Here is a 24,253-nt window from a genome sequence, read left to right as displayed (position 1 = left end):
TAAACATGCTAAATGTGTCTAACTCCCACACACCTTTTGGGCGCTGTCGGCTCCATGCTTTACAACGTCAAATAGTCACCCTTGTTTAAAACGCTAAAATACAACAAATTCAAACTAATATTTGTGATATTTTCTGTTTCTGTCGTTGTTTTTAGGCAAGAGGTCCGGTCAGCTGTCGTGTAAAAGGTTTATTCTTCATTAACTTTTATCGGGGGAATCGCAACCAACTGATGCGCATACAGCGCCACCTACTGTACCGGAGTGTGAGGCCACACCACACCTACCACCTCCGATACTTCACCCTGCTTTCACTTCAATTTCTCCTCCTGTCATCAGCTCACTCTGCTTACACTTTCGACCATTCTTCTTTAAACAAACCATCTCCCTTTTTTAACAGATACAAGCGTACCCTCATCCTCCCACTCTCTTAGACCTCGCCCGCCTCTCTTTTTCCCTCCATTCCTCCTATTCCAAGTATACGTGTCCTTATGATAATACTGCACTTCTCCTGACATATATATTGTTCTTGCCTTCTCAAGGAACGCCATTTAACCGGCTGCCACAATCTCCGTAGCGCTCCACAGTACAACGCTTTTCCATTAAAAAAAAATGTACTCTTCCAACCACATCCACTCTTCCACACATCCCCCAGTTGAGTTTCCCTTCTTATAGAAGAACAGAATTCCCTCCATGAACCTTTCTTTGCATTCTAGAAAACACTCTCTTTCTCTGAAAGACTATCATGCTATCAAATGTCAAATGATTCTTTAAAGTTTTAAAAGCCTTATCACATTCAGTCCACCAAGGAACTATATTTCGTCCTATTTGAAAAGCCTTTAAGGCATCGTCAAAGATTTTTTTATAACTAACTCATTTTAGAACTAACTCATTTTAGAACTAACTCATTTTATAACTAACTCATTTTATAACTAACTCATTTTATAACTAACTCATTTTATAACTAACTCATTTTATAACTAACTCATTTTATAACTAACTCATTTTAGAACTAACTCATTTTATAACTAACTCATTTTATAACTAACTCATTTTAGAACTAACTCATTTTAGAACTAACTCATTTTATAACTAACTCATTTTAGAACTAACTCATTGTGTGGCAGTATCAAAGATAATCTAGACAAACCACAGCCTGTTATTTGCAATGGGAACAATTGAGTCATAGTGGGCAGAACACGCAAGGCTGGTGCAGAGCCATGCACGAGTTCGCCTATTGGCGTGTTCTAGCATATATTTTCATTTTTCCGTGAGGGAACGCCTGCTCTGTGAAGTGTTCATGTGCAATAATTCTATTTTATTTAACCTTTATTTAACTAGGCAAGTCAGTTAATAACAAATTCTTATTTACAATGATGGACTACCAAAAGACAAAAGGCCTCCTGCGTTTGTCTTAAACTTTGGCAAAGGGTGAAGTCTACAATACTTAGTCCACTCTGTTTGTAACATATTTTAGTTTTGGGAACAGAAAACTGTATTGAGATCAAATGTTTCAACGATGACAACATTTGTAGAATTCCATGTGATCCCATCTTCCCACACTGCCCGCCACTGGGCTTCTTCTCATCACCATATTTGGTAGTGAGTGGAAACGCCAAACGGATGCTTCACATTTATACATCCGGTAAAATATCTGTCTCATTGTTCTATCTGTGGTGATATCGTCTTCGGATTTGCAGTGTGTAACGGCGCTTACATGAACCGAACAGCGCCCTCTGCTGTTCTGGAGCTGTGAACCTAAAATCATCCAAGACCCGTCGAGAAAAAAACTAAGTATGGCTTGTGACAAACATAGAAAGACTCCATGTACCGATTGTTATATTTAATTTGACATCTAACTGCTAGAAAATATATTGAATAAAGCGTCATTGTAAATAAGAATTTGTTCTTTAACTGACTTGCCTAGTTAAATAAAGGTTAAATAAAAATAAAAAAATCCAGCCAAGCATTGATGGACCAATTACAATGGAGGATTAGGTAACCAATCACGAATCACGTTGTTGCGACGTCCAGTACGACTGCGCACGCTGGCATGAGAGAAACAAAAAACATATTTATCAACTTTCTAAACCGGTAGGCTACCTAAATGACTAATTATTTCAAGTTGAATTGGTTTTAAACACACGATATATGCTTTGATATTTCTCAGTTATTATTTTGAAGTTAGCCCGCTAACGCTAGCCAGGAAAACATTCATAGCAGAGTAACTAGCTAAGGCTAAACCACAGATACAAGGGGTTAGTTATCAGAATATTTGGCTAAATTGCTGTGAGATAATTATGCCTTTGGCTCACTTTGCAAACCTGTTATATGTTAGCTAGTCATTACAATCTCATTTATAAGCCATGCTGGTTCGGCTATTTCAGAAATGTGTCATATGCCTACACACACACAGGTAGTACAGGAGTGGCCTGAGGGCATACACTTATTGTGTTGTGAAATGTATTGTTTTTAAAACTGCATAACTGCCTTAATTTTGCTGGACACCAGGAAGGCAACAGCTAATGGGGATTCATAATGCATACAAATACACTACCAAACAGTACTGACAATGTTTAATCTGATTTTTCTCCAGATTCAAGCATGGACGCTCAAAAAGATGTGCAACCCCCCAAGCAACAGCCTATGATCTACATATGTGGGGGTAATGTCTGCTGTTCTGAAACTAATATTCTATTATACTGTACATGGGGTGCTATTTTTTTTAAAATCCATGCTTTGTCTTTGTACTGTAACTAAGACTATTAGTAACTTTTCATAACATGCCCCCTCAGTTGTCTACCCTTGTTTTGTTCACCCATATCTATACATTTATCTACGTGGTTGATGTACTGCTGCAGCTCGTGCCTTACAGAATGCTTACCAGTATGTCTGCTGTAGTAGTGGCTGAAATGTTGTTTTCTCTCCAAACAGAATGCCACACTGAAAATGAAATTAAGGCTCGTGATCCAATCAGATGCAGAGAGTGTGGATACAGAATCATGTACAAGAAGAGAACAAAGAGATGTATCCTTTTAAATAGTGTTTCTGCTGCACTTATTTTCCTGTTCACTGCTATTTGCCACAGAAAAATCATTGCCGCCAAGCAAAAAATATATATATTTAATGTGAAAATATATTTCTGCTGAGGCACACTTTGAAGATGCTAGAACAGTAGACATTTTACTTTTCCTGTGCAAATGAAATGAGTAGAATAGTTGGTCTATTTACCTAGTTGGCTTGTTGTGTGTTCTATGCGAAAGGAATATTCTGTTATGGCTCAAGTTATGAGTGCCATAGGGCATTGTGTCAAGAAGCAGTGCGGCTTGGTTGGGTTGTGTTTCAGAGGACACACGGCTCTCCCGAGTCCGTACAGGAGTTGCAGCGATGAGACAAGATTTTCACTACCAATTGGATACCACGAAAAAGGGGTGCAATTTTTTTTTTTTTTACATAATTTTTTATTTTATGAGTGCCTTAGGGAATATGGATTCTGACAAGCAGTCAATGAACAACAATTCTTGCAGTCGCAAAAACAAATATTCCCAAAATGTTAAAATAATTCTAACAAATAATTTTACCAATGTGTTATTGGGCTCATTTCTGGAGGTGGAAATTCTATTTTAGATGGTGTTTGCATAATTTTATTGTCATTCATTTTGGAGTAGAATGACCTTTTAAAAGGTCACCTGAACGGAGCTTCGGTCCTTCTACATAAGAATTCTAGGAGGGACCCAATCATTACTGTACATTATAGAAAATTGCCCTGTGATAGACTAACATCCTGTCCAGGGGTTGTACTTGTACATCAAGCTGACTCACGCTACAAAAACAGGAGATAGGCTCCTGCTCATATTAGCCGTTATGGCTCGCACAAGCCAAGACTCGTGCAAGGCTACTTACTATATGAAATAATATTTTCCATTGTTGTTGCTATTCCTCGACTCCCAGACTCCAGTGGTTGTGTTTGACGCGCGGTGAAGTGGACGACTACAACTTTGACTCATTTTTGTTCTGTTAGTGTTTAGTGTGTCACAGTGTTGCACCAAGTCACCAACACTTCATATTCTTTCTAGGAAATCCCACAGGCTTGGGAAGCAGTGCCAGTATGGGTGCCCAGTTGGTTGATTATGTTCCTGCAACTGTAATCAATGATAGATATGGTTTATAAAATACATCCTGATTGATTGAACTTGTGGTTTTTGCACATCAAGAAATGAAACTGAACAATATTGTTATCATTTGAAAATACAAAGAATGCAAATGTGTTAATTAGAAACAACAGAATCGATATAAATCAGATTTAAACAACAGTTGGCCTTAGTTGCTTCAGGGTTGGTGAGTCTATCAGCAGACAAAAAATAGATATCACCCAAAAATAAATATTGGACACTGTTAAAACATTTGCATGGAGAAAAGCACCAGGAATGGACAGCTTTCTCATAGAATTAACATTTTGGGAGAAGGTAGCCCCCCTATTTACACAAATGACAACACACAGGACTCAATTTTTTACTTAGGCAAGTCTGTTAAGAACAAATTCTTATTTTTAATGACAGCCTAGTGGGTTAACTGCCTTGTTCAGGGGCATAATGACAGATTTGTACCTTGTCAGCTTGGAATTTGAACTTTCAACCTTTCAGTTACTAGTCCAACGCTCTGACCACTAGGCTACGCTGCCGCCCCATTCAGTACTTCCTACTTCCATGTATGAAACAGTTATTTCAGTTCTGTTAAAATCTGGAGAGTCCCCTGCTCATTATAGATCCATAAGTTTAATAAATTGAGACAAAATAATAACAAAGCTCATAAGCAATAGAATGGCAAAAGTCTTACCAGATTAGATACATATCAACCAAACAGGGTTTATTAAAAATGTACACAAACAAATACAAGAACATGTTTCAGTTTAATACAATACGCTAAAAAAACAAGATCTAGATGTATCAATAATGGCTGTTGATGCCGAAAAGGCTTTCGGCTGTCATGAATGGCCTTTTCTATTCAAAACTTTGGAAGCTTTTAACTTTCCAGCTGAAATAATACATTTCATAAAAACATTTCTTTAAATGCGCAAAAATATACACAAATAATACATTATCTGATAAAATTGCTTTAGAAAGGGGACCAAGACAGGGATTCTGTCCTCTCACGTTTGCACTGGAAATTGAACCGCTTCCAGAAAGAATTAGATAGGACACAAACATATCAGTATTGATAAACAGGAATATAAACTAAACATATTTGCAGATGATCCCCCTCATATACCTGACCAATATTGAAAACTCGACCCCCTTGCTGAAAATATTTTCAGAATGTTCTAAAATCTCAGGATATGAAATGAACGTGGATAAAAAGAAAGAAAGCATAACTCATGATCTACAGCAAATCCTCTGAGATAGGGGTATCAGACTTATTCCATTATTCCTAGTGTCTGCTGGTTTTTGGTTGTTCCTGTCAATTAAGACCTAGAAAACCAGGTTAGGGGAGTTCCTTACTGAGATCTAGACAGCCAGGTGAGGAGAGTTCCTTACTGAGATCTAGACAACCAGGTGAGGGGAGTTCCTTACTGAGACCTAGACAACCAGGTGAGGGGAGTTCCTTACTGAGATCTAGACAACCAGGTGAGGGGAGTTCCTTACTGAGATCTAGACAACCAGGTGAGGGGAGTTCCTTACTGAGATCTAGACAGCCAGGTGAGGAGAGTTCCTTACTGAGATCTAGACAACCAGGTGAGGGGAGTTCCTTACTGAGATCTAGAAAACCAGGTTAGGGGAGTTCCTTACTGAGATCTAGACAGCCAGGTGAGGAGAGTTCCTTACTGAGATCTAGACAACCAGGTGAGGGGAGTTCCTTACTGAGACCTAGACAACCAGGTGAGGGGAGTTCCTTACTGAGATCTAGACAACCAGGTGAGGGGAGTTCCTTACTGAGATCTAGACAACCAGGTGAGGGGAGTTCCTTACTGAGATCTAGACAACCAGGTGAGGGGAGTTCCTTACTGAGATCTAGACAGCCAGGTGAGGAGAGTTCCTTACTGAGATCTAGACAGCCAGGTGAGGAGAGTTCCTTACTGAGATCTAGACAACCAGGTTAGGGGAGTTCCTTACTGAGATCTAGACAGCCAGGTGAGGAGAGTTCCTTACTGAGATCTAGACAGCCAGGTGAGGAGAGTTCCTTACTGAGATCTAGACAGCCAGGTGAGGAGAGTTCCTTACTGAGATCTAGACAACCAGGTTAGGGGAGTTCCTTACTGAGATCTAGACAGCCAGGTGAGGAGAGTTCCTTACTGAGATCTAGACAACCAGGTGAGGGGAGTTCCTTACTGAGATCTAGACAACCAGGTGCGGAGAGTTCCTTACTGAGATCTAGACAACCAGGTGAGGGGAGTTCCTTACTGAGATCTAGACAACCAGGTGAGGGGAGTTCCTTACTGAGACCTAGACAACCAGGTGAGGGGAGTTCCTTACTGAGATCTAGACAACCAGGTGAGGGGAGTTCCTTACTGAGACCTAGACAACCAGGTGAGGGGAGTTCCTTACTGAGACCTAGACAACCAGGTGAGGGGAGTTCCTTACTGAGATCTAGACAACCAGGTGAGGAGAGTTCCTTACTGAGACCTAGACAACCAGGTGAGGGGAGTTCCTTACTGAGACCTAGACAACCAGGCGAGGGGAGTTCCTTACTGAGATCTAGACAACCAGGTGAGGGGAGTTCCTTACTGAGATCTAGACAACCAGGTGAGGAGAGTTCCTTACTGAGACCTAGACAACCAGGTGAGGGGAGTTCCTTACTGAGACCTAGACAACCAGGCGAGGGGAGTTCCTTACTAATTAGTGACCTTAATTCATCAATCAAGAACAAGAGAGGAGCAAAAACCCGCAGACACTCGGCCCTCTGTGGAATGAGTTTGACACCTGTGCTTTAAGTGGTCCGCAAAACATATAAAATACTTAGGATTCTTAATAAGTGCCAACAAATATATAAAGATAACTTTATTCCATTACTCAACCACATGAAAGCAGATCTAATTCAATGGAATAATCTTCCCATGAATCATACAGGGAGAATAAACTCTTTAGAACGGCATGGCTGACAAAAGGTTTTGGTTTTATTTTTGGTAATACCAATTACCCCACCGAAGACATTCTTTAAAATGTATACTCTGTCAAAACAGACTTTATGGGCAGTTAAAACTCATAGAACATCTTCCCGAGTCTGAGGGTGGTTTTAACCTTCCTGAGTCTGAGGGTGGTTTTAACCTTCCTGAGTCTGAGGGGGGTTATAACCTTCCTGAGTCTGAGGGTGGTTTAAACCTTTCTGAGTCTGAGGGTGGTTTAAACCTTCCTGAGTCTGAGGGTGGTTTTAACCTTCCTGAGTCTGAGGGTGGTTTTAACCTTCCTGAGTCTGAGGGGGGTTTTAACCTTCCTGAGTCTGAGGGTGGTTTTAACCTTCCTGAGTCTGAGGGTGGTTTTAACCTTCCTGAGTCTGAGGGTGGTTTTAACCTTCCTGAGTCTGAGGGTGGTTTTAACCTTCCTGAGTCTGAGGGGGGTTATAACCTTCCTGAGTCTGAGGGTGGTTTAAACCTTCCTGAGTCTGAGGATGGTTTAAACCTTCCTGAGTCTAAGGGTGGTTTTAACCTTCCTGAGTCTAAGGGTGGTTTTAACCTTTCTGAGTCTGAGGGGGGTTTTAACCTTCCTGAGTCTGAGGGGGGTTTTAACCTTCCTGAGTCTGAGGGGGGTTTTAACCTTCCTGAGTCTGAGGGGGGTTTTAACCTTCCTGAGTCTGAGGGTGGTTTTAACCTTCCTGAGTCTGAGGGTGGTTTTAACCTTCCAGACTTGGAATTGTATCAACTCTCTACCCAAGGCTTTTACTTGTGACATATAGTTAAACGCACTAACGAGGAACAATGGGTACATAATCAAAATGCGCATGCTCATCCCCAGAATCTTTTTACGTGTCTATTTTCAAAGATAAAGCTAAGAACATGAACAAGTTCATAGTTAAAACAGTATAACAATATGGAAGAAGATGAAACGTATTTTACAAGAACCAATGTCACTCCCTAAAAACACAACCATTTGGAACAATGCTTGGAAAGAACCAATGTCACTCCCTAAAAACACAACCATTTGGAACAATGCTTGGAAAGAACCAATGTCACTCCCTAAAAACACAACCATTTGGAACAATGCTTGGAAAGAACCAATGTCACTCCCTAAAAACACAACCATTTGGAACAATGCTTGGAAAGAACCAATGTCACTCCCTAAAAACACAACCATTTGGAACAATGCTTGGAAAGAACCAATGTCACTCCCTAAAAACACAACCATTTGGAACAATGCTTGGAAAGAACCAATGTCACTCCCTAAAAACACAACCATTTGGAACAATGCTTGGAAAGAACCAATGTCACTCCCTAAAAACACAACCATTTGGAACAATGCTTGGAAAGAACCAATGTCACTCCCTAAAAACACAACCATTTGGAACAATGCTTGGAAAGAACCAATGTCACTCCCTAAAAACACAACCATTTGGAACAATGCTTGGAAAGAACCAATGTCACTCCCTAAAAACACAACCATTTGGAACAATGCTTGGAAAGAACCAATGTCACTCCCTAAAAACACAACCATTTGGAACAATGCTTGGAAAGAACCAATGTCACTCCCTAACAACACAACCATTTGGAACAATGCTTGGAAAGAACCAATGTCACTCCCTAAAAACACAACCATTTGGAACAATGCTTGGAAAGAACCAATGTCACTCCCTAACAACACAACCATTTGGAACAATGCTTGGAAAGAACCAATGTCACTCCCTAAAAACACAACCATTTGGAACAATGCTTGGAAAGAACCAATGTCACTCCCTAAAAACACAACCATTTGGAACAATGCTTGGAAAGAACCAATGTCACTCCCTAACAACACAACCATTTGGAACAATGCTTGGAAAGCTTTTCACAATTCACTGATAAATTGGTCCACATGGAAAACAAAAGGCATAGAAACCATAAATGACTTGGTAACAGGAAATAAATGTATTTCCATGACAGAATTAAAAAGTCATTTTGGACTGACCAATGTAGATACAGTATTTTCAAATACATGCAACTTAAAAGTTTCATATCATGAAATGTTGCTTTTTAAGTCATTTGGATATCAGAGAAACCTCGAGGGAATCTTATTTGAGTCAGAAAAGGCTGTTCATGTGATAGGTAAGATATATAAACCTTGCAGAGAGCCTATCCAACTGACAACCTCTTAGAAAAAAATATAAACTATTGGAACCGAGACATAAAAATAACTGATGTTGGAGGGAATGTTGGCACATAACTAACGAAGTTACAGTTGTCAAAAATGTACGCTTAATCCAGTATAAACTCATGTATATAATTTCTTATACAAGAGACATGATTCACACATTCTACAGCACAATGGCAGAATCATCTCTGAAGTGTAAAACTAACAATGACTCAATAATCCATGAGTTCTGGGAACGTTATAAAGTCCAAAAGTTATGGGCAGAGTTAAACAGATGGCTGTCAGAAGTATTACAATTTAAATTGGATTTTAATTTGTTTGTCTGCATACCGACCGGGCATGCATAATTTCCTTGTTTTTGAAAGAAAATCACATTTTTTTGTCCATTAAAATAACATCAAATTGATCAGAAATACAGTGTAGACATTGTTAATGTTGTAAATGACTATTGTAGCCACCCCGCTGATCCTCAACACTGGGGCTTCACAAGGGTGCGTGCTCAGCCCCTTCCTGTACTCCCTGTTCACCCACAACTGCGTGACCATGCACGCCTCCAACTCAGTCAAGTTTGCAGACGTCACTAGAGTGGTAGGCTTGATTACCAACAACGATGAGACGGCCTACAGGAAGGAGGTGAGGGCCCTCGGAGTGTGGTGTCAGGAAAATAACCTCGCACGCAACGTCAACAAAACAAAGGAGATGATCGTGGACTTCAGGAAACAGCAGAGGGAACACCCCCCTATCCACATCGACGGGACAGTAGTGGAGATGGTGGAAAGTTTTAAGTTCCTCGGCGTACACATCATGGACAAACTGAATTGGTCCACCCACACAGACAGCGTGGTGAAGAAGGTGCAGTAGCGCCTCTTCAACCTCAGGAGGCTGAAGAAATTTGACTTGTCACCAAAAACACTCACAAACTTCTACAGATGCACAATCGAGAGCATCCTGTCGGGCTGTATCACCGCCTGGTACGGCAACTGCTCCGCCCACAACCGTAAGGCTCTCCAGAGGGTAGTGAGGTCTGACCAACGCATCACCGGGGGCAAACTACCTGCCCTCCAGGACACCTACACCACCTGATGTCACAGGAAGGCCAAAAACATAATCAAGGACATCAACCACCCGAACCACTGCCTGTTCACCCCGCTATCATCCAGAAGGCGAGGTCAGTACAGGTGCATCAAAGCTGGGACCGAGAGACTGAAAAACAGCTTCTATCTCAAGGCCATCAGACAGTTAAACAGCCATCACTAACATTGAGTGGCTGCTGCCAACATACTGACTCAAATCTCTAGCCACTTTAATAATTAAACATTGCATGTAATAAATGTTTCACTAGTCACTTTAAACAATGTCACTTTATATAATGTTTACATACTCTACATTACTCATCTCATACTGTACTCTATACCATCTACTGCATCTTGCCAATGCCGTTTGGCCATCACTCATCCATATACAGTGGGGAGATACACTGACGATTTTGCAGGTTTTCCTACCTACAAAGCATGTAGAGGTCTGTAATTTTTATCATAGGTACACTTCAACTGTGAGAGACGGAATCTAAAACAAACATCCAGAAAATCACATTGTATGATTTTTAAGTAATTAATTAGCATTTTATTGCATGACATAAGTATTTGATCACCTACCAACCAGTAAGAATTCTGGCTCTCACAGACCTGTTAGTTTTTCTTTAAGAAGCCCTCCTGTTCTCCACTCATTACCTGTATTAACTGCACCTGTTTGAACTATTTACCTGTATAAAAGACACCTGTCCACACACTCAATCAAACAGACTCCAACCTCTCCACAATGGCCAAGACCAGAGAGCTGTGTAAGGACATCGAGGATAAAATTGTAGACCTGCAGAAGGCTGGGATGGGCTACAGGACAATAGGCAAGCAGCTTGGTGAGAAGGCAACAACTGTTGCCTCAATTATTAGAAAATGGAAGAAGTTCAAGATGACGGTCAATCACCCTCGGTCTGGGGCTCCATGGAAACATCATTCTTTGGGGATGCTTTTCTGCAAAGGGGACAGGACGACTGCACCGTATTGAGGGGAGGATGGATGGGGCCATGTATCGCGAGATCTTGGCCAACAACCTCCTTCCCTCAGTAAGAGCATTGAAGATGGGTCGTGGCTGGGTCTTCCAGCATGACAACGACCCGAAACACACAGCCAGGACAACTGAGGAGTGGCTCCGTAAGAAGCATCTCAAGGTCCTGGAGTGGCCTAGCCAGTCTCCAGACCTGAACCCAATAGAAGATCTTTGGAGGGAGCTGAAAGGCTGTATTGCCCAGCGACAGCCCCGAAACGTGAAGGATCTGGAGAAGGTCTGTATGGAGGAGTGGGCCAAAATCCCTGCTGCAGTGTGTGCAAACCTGGTCAAGAACTACAGGAAACGTATGATCTCTGTAATTGCAAACAAAGGTTTCTGTACCAAATATTAAGTTCTGCTTTTCTGATGTATCAAATACTTATGTCATGCAATAAAATGCTAATTAATTACTTAAAAATCATACAATGTGATTTTCTGGATTTTTGTTTTAGATTCCGTCTCTCACAGTTGAACTGTACCTATGATAAAAATTACAGACCTCTACATGCTTTGTAAGTAGGAAACACTGACGATTTTGCAGGTTATCAAATACTTGTTCTCCCCACTGTATTTATATCTACATATTCTTATTCATTCCTTTACACTTGTGTGTTAAAGGTAGTTGTGAAATTTGATAGATATTACTGCATGGTCGGACCTAGAAGAACAAGCATTTCGCTACGCTCGCATTAACATCTGCTAACCATGTGTATGAGGACCATTAACATCTGCTAACCATGTGTATGAGGACCATTAACATCTGCTAACCATGTGTATGAGGACCATTAACATCTGCTAACCATGTGTATGAGGACCATTAACATCTGCTAACCATGTGTATGTGGACCATTAACATCTGCTAACCATGTGTATGAGGACCATTAACATCTGCTAACCATGTGTATGAGGACCATTAACATCTGCTAACCATGTGTATGAGGACCATTAACATCTGCTAACCATGTGTATGAGGACCATTAACATCTGCTAACCATGTGTATGAGGACCATTAACATCTGCTAACCATGTGTATGAGGACCATTAACATCTGCTAACCATGTGTATGTGGACCATTAACATCTGCTAACCATGTGTATGTAACAAATAACATTTGTCAAGACATCTCCACTACAGGACCTTGATGAGTGTGGATGTAGAATTGTATCATGTTTATTGTAGTGACTGAAGGGTTCAGTTGTCTGTTTGTCCCCAAGGAGTAGGAGTCCAAACTAGGTTAGGAGTTTCCTAGTCTTGGAGTATAACCTTACACATCTATACATATGCTAATTTATAAGTTAGGAGTTACCTAGTCTAGGAGTTTCACCTATAAATATGCTAATTATTTCGACACCCTAAAGAGATACTGGAGCAATATCATTCATAGCACTCTATCGTTAATATTACTACTTACTGGATATGACTTTGAACTGAATACAGAGGCCTATGTGCCCTGGTCAGAAGTAGGGTACTTCTTATTTATGAAATAGGATTCCATTTAGGATGTATAGTAGTGCGCTACTTAGGGAATGGGATTCCATTTAGGATGTATAGTAGTGCCCTACTTAGGGAATAGGATTCCATTTAGGATGTATAGTAGTGCACTACTTAGGGAATAGGATTCCATTTAGGATGTATAGTAGTGCACTACTTAGGGAATGGGATTCCATTTAGGATGTATAGTAGTGCCCTACTTAGGGAATAGGATTCCATTTAGGATGTATAGTAGTGCACTACTTAGGGAATAGGATTCCATTTAGGATGTATAGTAGTGCACTACTTAGGGAATAGGATTCCATTTAGGATGTATAGTAGTGCACTACTTAGGGAATAGGATTCCATTTAGGATGTATAGTAGTGCGCTACTTAGGGAATGGGATTCCATTTAGGATGTATAGTAGTGTGCTACTTAGGGAATAGGATTCCATTTAGGATGTATAGTAGTGTGCTACTTAGGGAATAGGATTCCATTTAGGATGTATAGTAGTGCCCTACTTAGGGAATAGGATTCCATTTAGGATGTATAGTAGTGCACTACTTAGGGAATAGGATTCCATTTAGGATGTATAGTAGTGCACTACTTAGGGAATAGGATTCCATTTAGGATGTATAGTAGTGCACTACTTAGGGAATAGGATTCCATTTAGGATGTATAGTAGTGCACTACTTAGGGAATAGGATTCCATTTAGGATGTATAGTAGTGCACTACTTAGGGAATAGGATTCCATTTAGGATGTATAGTAGTGCACTACTTAGGGAATAGGATTCCATTTAGGATGTATAGTAGTGCACTACTTAGGGAATAGGATTCCATTTAGGATGTATAGTAGTGCACTACTTAGGGAATAGGATTCCATTTAGGATGTATAGTAGTGCACTACTTAGGGAATAGGATTCCATTTAGGATGTATAGTAGTGCCCTACTTAGGGAATAGGATTCCATTTAGGATGTAGCATATTTCACTGGTTTCCCAGAGAGTTCTGTTCCTGAAGTGTCCCCAGAGGTAGATCCTCATTCTTCCCTGACATCACCTAACTGCTGGCAGCATAACTGGCTCCTCTCTCCTGCCAAGCACCAGTTCTCCCTCATGCAGTGGCCTCATGAAATATCTCCTCTCTCAGCACTGCAATGCAACAACACCGCCCCCTTTTGTGATGTCACTGCTGACTCCACCAGTAGGGGCGTGTCCTGACACCAGATCTTCCATCCAGCTTAGACTAGGCTGCAGCTCTTGGGGGAGGAAAGCTTTGACACTGCAGCGTACAGAGATAATAATGGGGAATGCACAGGATAAGCCCTCTGGATCCGGGGGGGCTAAAACGGACCAGGCCACCCCAGGATTCAGGAGGAGAAGCAGAGCCGGGAGTACGGAGAAGCCCAAGGCAGGGAAGGGTCCCCCAGAGAAGGGGTCGATGGCCAACGGAGCCACCCAGGGGGACAGGAACCAGAGTAAGGACATCCCACCAGACACCAGCTATCTGGACGCCCCCGCTGGAGCTCTGCCGCCCCACCTGGGCCGGCTCAAGAACGAGGGTAACCACCTCTTCAAAAAAGGACAGTTTGCAGATGCTGTGGAGAAATATTCTGCAGCCATCGATGGCTGCTGTGACGCAGGTGGAGTACAATCAATAGCAGTGGCTTGTTACAGAGTTTGATGTCTCAGGATGGGGTTTAGTCTCAAGAGTTCATGACCTCATACATGTCTTTGATGTGTGTTTCATCTCAGCAGGCAGCAGCATGTTACTCAATCAGGACCGGCTCTAGCCTTTTGGGGGCCCTATTCTAGATTTGGTTGGGGGGCCTCACACCTAATGTATGCGGGTGTTTAAAAAGCCAGAAATTTCAGCCTGTTTTGGTGGGATGGAGTTTTGGCCTTCCATGGTGACATCACCATGTGTTAAATGAGTTAATCGACCAATAAGAAAGAGAGTTCCCAACCTCTCTCTCAATAACAGCACATTCTTTGTTTCCCCCTCGCCACTCCTTGACAGTTCTAGCTAAATTCTTGATTAAGAAATGGCCTTTTGCTAAGAAGCTATTTTAGTTTATTTTGAACCATTTTAATTTAAAACAATCTCAGTAAGGTACTTAAATGTTACAATAAATGATTTATTATTGAGATAAAAAACTGCTGCATTGGACCATTAAAGCATGTTTCCTGCAATTGTTTTTCTACACATTATCACATGGGGCAGAGAGGAAGTTGCAATTGTACAACACATTTTATGCAATTCTACCCATTTTGCCATGGGGTGGAGATATTTATTTAGCAGTTTTAGAGCAAATTTCCTGCAATTCTATACATTTTACATGGCTTATGCTGTGTTAATGACATCTGAGTGAGAATGACGAACAAAATCAATGGGGGCCCCCTGGAGGTCAGGGCCCCTGGACACGTGCCCTGCGTGCCCGGTCGCTATTTGGCCATGATTAATACAAGTTTAGATGGCAAAACAAATTGTTAGCTGGCGGCTAATTGAGTGACTGTCGGTGATGGACGTAACAAGACAAACTGCTGATGCACAACCACATTTCTAAATTCTACTATTTTAACTGTCAATAGTAAGTTGAGACCCCGACTGAGTTCCTAATTTACAACAACAACAAAAATGTCAAGTGACCCGCTTCTATTGCTTACGCCTGGAACCGGCCCTGGACTTAATATTTCAGCTTCCAGCAGCCTGGAACCGGCCCTGGACTTAATATTTCAGCTTCCAGCAGCCTGGAACCGGCCCTGAACTTAATATTTCAGCTTCCAGCAGCCTGGAACCGGCCCTGAACTTAATATTTCAGCTTCCAGCAGCCTGAAATGTATGCCCATGACTGTAATATTTCAAAAGCTTCCAGCAAATGGAACCGGCCCTGAATATTAATATTTCAGCTTCCAGCAGCCTAGAACCGGCCCTGAACTTAATATTTCAGCTTCCAACAGTGAAGGAAAGTGGGTTAGTGCAAAATCCATTTGATATAACTGAGGGAACAGGCCTACACCAGATGTTTTAACAGGAAACAGGCCTATACTAGATGTTTTAACAGGAAACAGGCCTACACTAGATGTTTTAACAGGAAACAGGCCTACACTAGATGTTTTAACAGGAAACAGACCTACACTAGATGTTTTAACAGGAAACAGGCCTATACTAGATGTTTTAACGGGAAACAGACCTACACCAGATGTTTTAACAGGAAACAGGCCTATACTAGATGTTTTAACAGGAAACAGGCCTATACTAGATGTTTTAACAGGAAACAGGCCTACACTAGATGTTTTAACAGGAAACAGGCCTATACTAGATGTTTTAACAGGAAACAGACCTACACTAGATGTTTTAACGGGAAACAGACCTATACTAGATGTTTTAACAGGAAACAGGCCTACACTAGATGTTTTAACAGGACACAGACCTACACCAGATGTTTTAACAGGAAACAGACCTACACTAGATGTTTTAACAGGACACAGGCCTACACTAGATGTTTTAACGGGACACAGGCCTACACCAGATGTTTTAACAGGAAACAGACCTACACTAGATGTTTTAACAGGAAACAGGCCTACACTAGATGTTTTAACAGGAAACAGGCCTACACTAGATGTTTTAACAGGACACAGGCCTACACTAGATGTTTTAACAGGACACAGGCCTACACTAGATGTTTTAACAGGAAACAGACCTACACTAGATGTTTTAACAAACAGACCTACACCAGATGTTTTAACCAGACCTACACCAGATGTTTTAACAGGACACAGACCTACACCAGATGTTTTAACAGGAAACAGGCCTACACCAGATGTTTTAACAGGAAACAGACCTACACTAGATGTTTTAACAGGAAACAGACCTACACTAGATGTTTTAACAGGAAACAGACCTACACTAGATGTTTTAACAGGAAACAGGCCTATACTAGATGTTTTAACAGGAAACAGGCCTACACTAGATGTTTTAACAGGAAACAGGCCTATACTAGATGTTTTAACGGGACACAGACCTACACTAGATGTTTTAACAGGACACAGGCATACACCAGATGTTTTAACAGGAAACAGGCCTACACTAGATGTTTTAACAGGAAACAGGCCTACACTAGATGTTTTAACAGGACACAGGCCTATACTAGATGTTTTAACGGGACACAGGCCTACACTAGATGTTTTAACAGGACACAGACCTACACCAGATGTTTTAACAGGAAACAGACCTATACTAGATGTTTTAACAGGAAACAGACCTACACTAGATGTTTTAACAGGACACAGGCCTACACTAGATGTTTTAACGGGACACAGACCTGCACTAGATGTTTTAACAGGAAACAGACCTACACTAGATGTTTTAACAGGACACAGGCCTACACTAGATGTTTTAACAGGAAACAGACCTATACTAGATGTTTTAACGGGACACAGACCTACACTAGATGTTTTAACAGGAAACAGGCCTACACTAGATGTTTTAACAGGAAACAGGCCTATACTAGATGTTTTAACGGGACACAGACCTACACTAGATGTTTTAACAGGACACAGGCCTACACTAGATGTTTTAACAGGAAACAGGCCTACACTAGATGTTTTAACAGGACACAGGCCTACACTAGATGTTTTAACAGGACACAGGCCTACACTAGATGTTTTAACAGGAAACAGGCCTATACTAGATGTTTTAACAGGACACAGGCCTACACCAGATGTTTTAACAGGACACAGGCCTACACCAGATGTTTTAACAGGAAACAGGCCTACACCAGATGTTTTAACAGGAAACAGGCCTACACTAGATGTTTTAACAGGAAACAGGCCTATACTAGATGTTTTAACAGGAAACAGGCCTACACTAGATGTTTTAACAGGAAACAGGCCTATACTAGATGTTTTAACAGGAAACAGGCCTACACTAGATGTTTTAACAGGAAACAGGCCTATACTAGATGTTTTAACGGGACACAGACCTACACTAGATGTTTTAACAGGACACAGGCATACACCAGATGTTTTAACAGGAAACAGGCCTACACTAGATGTTTTAACAGGAAACAGGCCTACACTAGATCTTTTAACAGGAAACAGGCCTACACCAGATGTTTTAACAGGAAACAGGCCTATACTAGATGTTTTAACAGGAAACAGACCTACACTAGATGTTTTAACGGGACACAGACCTACACTAGATGTTTTAACAGGAAACAGGCCTACACTAGATGTTTTAACAGGAAACAGGCCTACACTAGATGTTTTAACAGGAAACAGGCCTACACCAGATGTTTTAACAGGAAACAGACCTACACTAGATGTTTTAACAGGACACAGGCCTATACTAGATGTTTTAACAGGAAACAGACCTATACTAGATGTTTTAACAGGAAACAGACCTATACTAGATGTTTTAACAGGACACAGGCCTATACTAGATGTTTTAACAGGACACAGACCTACACTAGATGTTTTAACAGGAAACAGACCTACACTAGATGTTTTAACAGGAAACAGGCCTACACTAGATGTTTTAACAGGAAACAGGCCTACACTAGATGTTTTAACAGGAAACAGGCCTACACTAGATGTTTTAACAGGACACAGGCCTACACCAGATGTTTTAACAGGAAACAGGCCTACACCAGATGTTTTAACAGGAAACAGACCTACACTAGATGTTTTAACAGGAAACAGGCCTACACTAGATGTTTTAACAGGAAACAGGCCTACACTAGATGTTTTAACAGGAAACAGGCCTACACTAGATGTTTTAACACAGGCCTAAACAGGCCAGGCACCAGATGTTTTAACAGGAAACAGGCCTACACTAGATGTTTTAACAGGACACAGGCCTACACTAGATGTTTTAACAGGAAACAGGCCTACACTAGATGTTTTAACAGGAAACAGGCCTACACCAGATGTTTTAACAGGAAACAGACCTACACTAGATGTTTTAACAGGACACAGGCCTATACTAGATGTTTTAACAGGAAACAGACCTACACTAGATGTTTTAACAGGAAACAGACCTACACTAGATGTTTTAACAGGAAACAGGCCTATACTAGATGTTTTAACAGGAAACAGACCTACACTAGATGTTTTAACAGGAAACAGGCCTACACTAGATATTTTAACAGGAAACAGGCCTACACTAGATGTTTTAACAGGAAACAGGCCTACACTAGATGTTTTAACAGGAAACAGGCCTACACTAGATGTTTTAACAGGAAACAGGCCTACACTAGATGTTTTAACAGGAAACAGGCCTACACTAGATGTTTTAACAGGAAACAGGCCTACACTAGATGTTTTAACAGGAAACAGGCCTACACTAGATGTTTTAACAGGAAACAGGCCTACACTAGATGTTTTAACAGGAAACAGGCCTACACTAGATGTTTTAACAGGAAACAGGCCTACACTAGATGTTTTAACAGGAAACAGGCCTACACTAGATGTTTTAACAGGAAACAGGCCTATACTAGATGTTTTAACAGGAAACAGACCTACACTAGATGTTTTAACAGGAAACAGGCCTACACTAGATGTTTTAACAGGAAACAGGCCTACACTAGATGTTTTAACAGGAAACAGACCTACACTAGATGTTTTAACAGGAAACAGGCCTACACTAGATGTTTTAACAGGAAACAGGCCTACACTAGATGTTTTAACAGGAAACAGACCTACACTAGATGTTTTAACAGGAAACAGGCCTACACTAGATGTTTTAACAGGAAACAGACCTACACTAGATGTTTTAACAGGAAACAGGCCTATACTAGATGTTTTAACAGGAAACAGACCTACACTAGATGTTTTAACAGGAAACAGGCCTACACTAGATATTTTAACAGGAAACAGGCCTACACTAGATGTTTTAACAGGAAACAGGCCTACACTAGATGTTTTAACAGGAAACAGGACTAAGAGGCCCACTGGCAGTGATGTAGGATATTGTGGGTATTGAATAATGACAATGAAGCTAGTCATAAGAACTGCGACAGGAAGATCATGTTCCTCCCAGCTGCTGTGTGTCATGGAGGAAATGGGTATTAGACCCAGGTTCACGTTAAGTGTCACTCGTTCCTAGTTTCTACAGGGACCATTTCCTGACACACAGGCCTCTTTGTTGTCATTGGGCTTTATGATAGTCATCCCAGAGCCCTCATCAGCCAATCCCTATTGCTGGTAGTGTGTCTGGAGTATGGGCTCGTGACATGCTGCTGCGTAGGCATTAACATTACACTCCTGCAAATTGGATTCAGTTGAATTTCCAAAACGTCATGAAAGCTCGTGGGTGGCAACACAAATAGATGCTAGTAGCAGGGAAAAACACAACAGCCAACAACATTATCTAGACTGACAGGAATCCATCACTACTGTGTAATGACTGGTGATGGTCAACAATGGCTGATGCTGTAGATTGAGCTGCTTGGAGAAAGGGCAGTGCAAAGCCTTTTCCTTGTAAATGGATTGACCATGCAAACTGTACGGTGTGCACACACACACACTCAACACCATAGTCTGTCCTATTAACAAGTTGAACTGAGATCTGAGCAGAGTATGGACAAAATGCTCTCTGTTATTTTCGTTGCTCGCTTTGTTATTTTTTAAATTATATTTTTATTTAAATGACATTGAAATACAAGTTGTCTTTGTTGTTAAAGGTATAGAGAGGACCTGTGTATTCTCTACTCTAACAGAGCTGTTTGTTGTTAAAGGTATAGAGAGTGGAGAGGACCTGTGTATTCTCTACTCTAACAGAGCTGTTTGTTGTTAAAGGTATAGAGAGGACCTGTGTATTCTCTACTCTAACAGAGCTGTTTGTTGTTAAAGGTATAGAGAGGACCTGTGTATTCTCTTCTCTAACAGAGCTGTTTGTTGTTAAAGGTATAGAGAGGACCTGTGTATTCTCTACTCTAACAGAGCTGTTTGTTGTTAAAGGTATAGAGAGGACCTGTGTATTCTCTACTCTAACAGAGCTGTTTGTTGTTAAAGGTATAGAGAGTGGAGAGGACCTGTGTATTCTCTACTCTAACAGAGCTGTTTGTTGTTAAAGGTATAGAGAGGACCTGTGTATTCTCTTCTCTAACAGAGCTGTTTGTTGTTAAAGGTATAGAGAGGACCTGTGTATTCTCTACTCTAACAGAGCTGTTTGTTGTTAAAGGTATAGAGAGGACCTGTGTATTCTCTACTCTAACAGAGCTGTTTGTTGTTAAAGGTATAGAGAGTGGACCTGTGTATTCTCTACTCTAACAGAGCTGTTTGTTGTTAAAGGATAGAGAGGACCAGAGTATACTCTAAGGAGCTGTTTGTTGTTAAAGGTGAGAGAGGCCTTGTATTCCCTACTTCTAACAGAGCTGTTTGTTGTTAAAGGTCTAGAGAGGACCAAATGTATTCCTATTCTAACAGAGCTGTTTGTTGTTAAAGTTGACCAGGGCCCTGTTATAGTGCACTCTAACAGGGCAAAGGTATGGTGCCATTTGAAACACATCCCACCTCTCCCTGGAGCTGTTTGTTGTTATGTTAATAGTGGCAGGACCTGTATTAGGCTGTCAACAGAGCAGTTTGTTGTTAAAGGCTGTCAGAGAGACAGAGTATTAGGCTGTCAGAGCTGTTTGTTGTTAAAGGCTGTAGAGAGAGACAGTGTATTCTCTAGGCTGTTTGTTGTTAAAGGTATAGAGAGGACAGAGTATTAGGCTGTCAGAGCTGTTTGTTGTTAAAGGTATTAGGGACTGTCAGAGAGACAGAGCTATTTGTCTGTTAAAGGTAGAGAGACAGTGTATTAGGCTGTTTGTTGTTAAAGGTATAGAGAGGACAGTGTATTAGGCTGTCAGACAGAGACAGTTTGTTGTTAAAGCTGTATAGAGAGAGAGACCTGTGTATTAGGCTGTCAGAGAGCAGTTTGTTGTTAAAGCTGTCAGAGAGAGGACCTGTGTATTAGGCTGTCAGAGCAGTTTGTTGTTAAAGGTATAGACTGTCTGAGGACACATAGTATTCTCTGTCTAACAGAGCTGTTTGTTGTTAAACTGTCTAGAGAGTGGAGACAGAGAGAGACAGAGTATGGTAGCAGAGAGAGAGACAGAGCTAAAGGTTAGAGGCTGTTAGAACAGAGCTGTTTGTTGTTAAAGGTAGAGAGGACCTATTAGGCTGTTTGTTGTTAAAGGTATAGAGACAGAGTATTAGGCTGTTAACAGAGCTGTTTGTATTAGGCTGTCAGAGAGAGACAGTATTAGGCTGGTAGAGAGAGAGACAGAGTATTAGGCTGTTAGAGAGAGACAGAGTATTAGGCTGTTAGAGAGACAGAGTATTAGGCTGTCAGATAGAGACAGTATTAGGCTGGTAGAAAGACAGAGAGAGACATATTATTAGGTTGTCTGAGAGAGACAGAGTATTAGGCTGTTAGAGAGAGAGACAGAGTATTAGGCTGTCAGAGAGAGAGACAGAGTATTAGGCTGTTAGAGAGAGACAGAGTATTAGGCTGTCAGAGAGAGAGACAGAGTATTAGGCTGTTAGAGAGAGAGACAGAGTATTAGGCTGTCAGAGAGAGAGACAGAGTATTAGGCTGTCAGAGAGAGAGACAGAGTATTAGGCTGTCAGAGAGACAGAGTATTAGACTGTCTGAGGACACATAGTATTAGACTGTCTGAGAGAGACAGAGTATTAGACTGTCTGAGAGAGACAGAGAGAGACAGAGTATTAGGCTGTCAGAGAGAGAGACAGAGTATTAGGCTGTTAGAGAGAGAGAGTATTAGGCTGTTAGAGAGAGAGACAGAGTATTAGGCTGTTAGAGAGAGAGACAGAGTATTAGGCTGTTAGAGAGACAGAGTATTAGGCTGTCAGAGAGAGAGACAGAGTATTAGGCTGTTAGAGAGAGACAGAGTATTAGGCTGTTAGAGAGAGAGACAGAGTATTAGGCTGTTAGAGAGAGACAGAGTATTAGGCTGTTAGAGAGAGACAGATTTCCAGTCTGTATTAAATTCATTCATGCTCATCATGTGGTTGTTGTTGTAGTGTTTAACACATGTTCGTGGCACTACAAACACATTATTCACAGACTGTCTGCCTCTGTTTACAGACTGTCTGCCTCTGTTTACAGACTGTCTGCCTCTGTTTACAGACTGTCTGCCTCTGTTCACAGACTGTCTGCCTCTGTTTACAGACTGTCTTCCTCTGTTCACAGACTGTCTTCCTCTGTTTACAGACTGTCTGCCTCTGTTCACAGACTGTCTGCCTCTGTTTACAGACTGTCTGCCTCTGTTTACAGACTGCCTGCCTCTGTTTACAGACTGCCTGCCTCTGTTCACAGACTGCCTGCCTCTGTTTACAGACTGCCTGCCTCTGTTCACAGACTGTCTGCCTCTGTTTACAGACTGTCTTCCTCTGTTCACAGACTGTCTTCCTCTGTTTACAGACTGTCTGCCTCTGTTTACAGACTGTCTGCCTCTGTTTACAGACTGTCTGCCTCTGTTTACAGACTGTCTGCCTCTGTTCACAGACTGTCTGCCTCTGTTTACAGACTGTCTGCCTCTGTTTACAGACTGTCTGCCTCTGTTTACAGACTGTCTGCCTCTGTTCACAGACTGTCTGCCTCTCAGTTTACAGACTGTCTTAGGCTGTTCACAGACTGTCTTCCTCTGTTTACAGACTGTCTGCCTCTGTTCACAGACTGTCTGCCTCTGTTTACAGACTGTCTGCCTCTGTTTACAGACTGCCTGCCTCAGTTTACAGACCGCCTGCCTCTGTTCACAGACTGACAGCCTCTGTTTACAGACTGACAGCCTCTGTTCAGAGACTGTCTGCCTCTGTTTACAGACTGTCTTCCTCTGTTCAGAGAGACTGTCTTCCTCTGTTTACAGACTGTCTGCCTCTGTTTACAGACTGTCTGCCTCTGTTTACAGACTGTCTGCCTCTGTTTACAGACTGTCTGCCTCTGTTCACAGAGTGTCTGCCTCTGTTTACAGACTGTCTGCCTCTGTTCAGAGACTGTCTGCCTCTCAGTTTACAGACTGTCTGCCTCTGTTTACAGACTGTCTGCCTCTGTTTACAGAGTCTTCCTCTGTTCAGAGAGACAGACTGTCTGCCTCTGTTTACAGACTGTCTGCCTCTTTTCACAGACTGTCTGCCTCTGTTCTGCCTCTGTTTACAGACTGTCTTCCTCTGTTCACAGACTGTCTGCCTCTGTTTACAGACTGTCTTCCTCTGTTCACAGACTGTCTTCCTCTGTTTACAGACTGTCTGCCTCTGTTTACAGACTGCCTGCCTCTGTTCACAGACTGTCTGCCTCTGTTTACAGACTGTCTTCCTCTGTTCACAGACTGTCTTCCTCTGTTTACAGACTGTCTGCCTCTGTTTACAGACTGCCTGCCTCTGTTCACAGACTGTCT

The 24,253-nt window shown here is 41.5% G+C and overlaps 4 protein-coding genes and 1 long non-coding RNA gene across 6 annotated transcripts in view; 3 read left to right on the top strand and 2 right to left on the bottom strand.

Annotated features, from left to right (window-relative positions):
- LOC118374322 (serine/threonine-protein kinase 3) overlaps positions 1-206 on the bottom strand; it is a 29,662-nt gene extending 29,456 nt beyond the window's left edge. The window contains exon 1 of the mRNA XM_052473137.1: positions 34-206. Within this exon, the coding sequence (XP_052329097.1) occupies positions 34-56 (23 nt within the window). The 5' untranslated portion in view covers positions 57-206. The remainder of the gene's footprint in view (positions 1-33) is intronic.
- A 1,732-nt stretch (positions 207-1,938) lies between these two features.
- On the top strand, positions 1,939-4,184 carry LOC118374324 (DNA-directed RNA polymerases I, II, and III subunit RPABC4). Of its 2 annotated transcripts, none has more exons than XM_035760699.2 (4): positions 1,939-2,091; positions 2,594-2,662; positions 2,932-3,024; positions 3,956-4,184. In XM_035760699.2, the coding sequence occupies exons 2-4, from the start codon at positions 2,602-2,604 to the stop codon at positions 3,976-3,978; spliced, it is 177 nt and encodes a 58-aa protein (XP_035616592.1). In that variant the 5' UTR covers positions 1,939-2,091; positions 2,594-2,601; the 3' UTR covers positions 3,979-4,184. The 2 variants fall into 2 exon arrangements, with proteins under 2 accessions (XP_035616592.1, XP_035616593.1); XM_035760700.2 differs by lacking the exon at positions 1,939-2,091 and adding an exon at positions 2,117-2,255.
- A 1,187-nt stretch (positions 4,185-5,371) lies between these two features.
- On the top strand, positions 5,372-7,245 carry LOC127910112 (neurofilament heavy polypeptide-like). The gene is made up of 5 exons (XM_052473177.1): positions 5,372-5,401; positions 5,483-5,729; positions 5,802-5,981; positions 6,378-6,701; positions 6,774-7,245. The coding sequence occupies exons 1-5, from the start codon at positions 5,372-5,374 to the stop codon at positions 6,923-6,925; spliced, it is 933 nt and encodes a 310-aa protein (XP_052329137.1). The 3' UTR covers positions 6,926-7,245.
- Positions 7,246-13,385: 6,140 nt separating this feature from the next.
- On the top strand, positions 13,386-20,923 carry LOC127910111 (sperm-associated antigen 1A-like). Its single transcript, XM_052473176.1, has 2 exons — positions 13,386-14,491; positions 20,865-20,923. The coding sequence occupies exons 1-2, from the start codon at positions 13,978-13,980 to the stop codon at positions 20,921-20,923; spliced, it is 573 nt and encodes a 190-aa protein (XP_052329136.1). The 5' UTR covers positions 13,386-13,977.
- Positions 15,788-17,244, bottom strand: LOC127910084 (uncharacterized). The gene is made up of 3 exons (XR_008073897.1): positions 17,204-17,244; positions 16,283-16,342; positions 15,788-16,012 (listed from the first exon to the last, which is right to left on the bottom strand). It is a non-coding gene; the product is annotated as an uncharacterized LOC127910084 (long non-coding RNA).
- Positions 20,924-24,253: the final 3,330 nt, after the last annotated feature.

Source organism: Oncorhynchus keta, chromosome 20 (assembly GCF_023373465.1).
Source record: "Oncorhynchus keta strain PuntledgeMale-10-30-2019 chromosome 20, Oket_V2, whole genome shotgun sequence".
NCBI classification, from domain to species: domain Eukaryota; kingdom Metazoa; phylum Chordata; class Actinopteri; order Salmoniformes; family Salmonidae; genus Oncorhynchus; species Oncorhynchus keta.
The sequence above is the reverse complement of the archived record's forward strand: the minus strand, read 5'-3'. Positions and strand labels throughout refer to the sequence as shown.

Coding starts and splice junctions, on each gene's coding strand:
- LOC118374324 (XM_035760699.2), top strand. CDS start 2,602: ATGGACGCTCAAAAAGATGTGCAACCCCCCAAGCAACAGCCTATGATC. Junction 2,663..2,931: donor TATGATCTACATATGTGGGG/GTAATGTCTGCT, acceptor CTCTCCAAACAG/AATGCCACACTGAAAATGAA. Junction 3,025..3,955: donor CAAGAAGAGAACAAAGAGAT/GTATCCTTTTAA, acceptor CCCAGACTCCAG/TGGTTGTGTTTGACGCGCGG.
- LOC127910112 (XM_052473177.1), top strand. CDS start 5,372: ATGATCTACAGCAAATCCTCTGAGATAGGG. Junction 5,402..5,482: donor GCAAATCCTCTGAGATAGGG/GTATCAGACTTA, acceptor AAACCAGGTTAG/GGGAGTTCCTTACTGAGATC. Junction 5,982..6,377: donor ACTGAGATCTAGACAACCAG/GTGAGGGGAGTT, acceptor CTAGACAACCAG/GTGAGGGGAGTTCCTTACTG.
- LOC127910111 (XM_052473176.1), top strand. CDS start 13,978: ATGAAATATCTCCTCTCTCAGCACTGCAATGCAACAACACCGCCCCCT. Junction 14,492..20,864: donor CGATGGCTGCTGTGACGCAG/GTGGAGTACAAT, acceptor TTGTTGTTAAAG/GTATAGAGAGTGGAGAGGAC.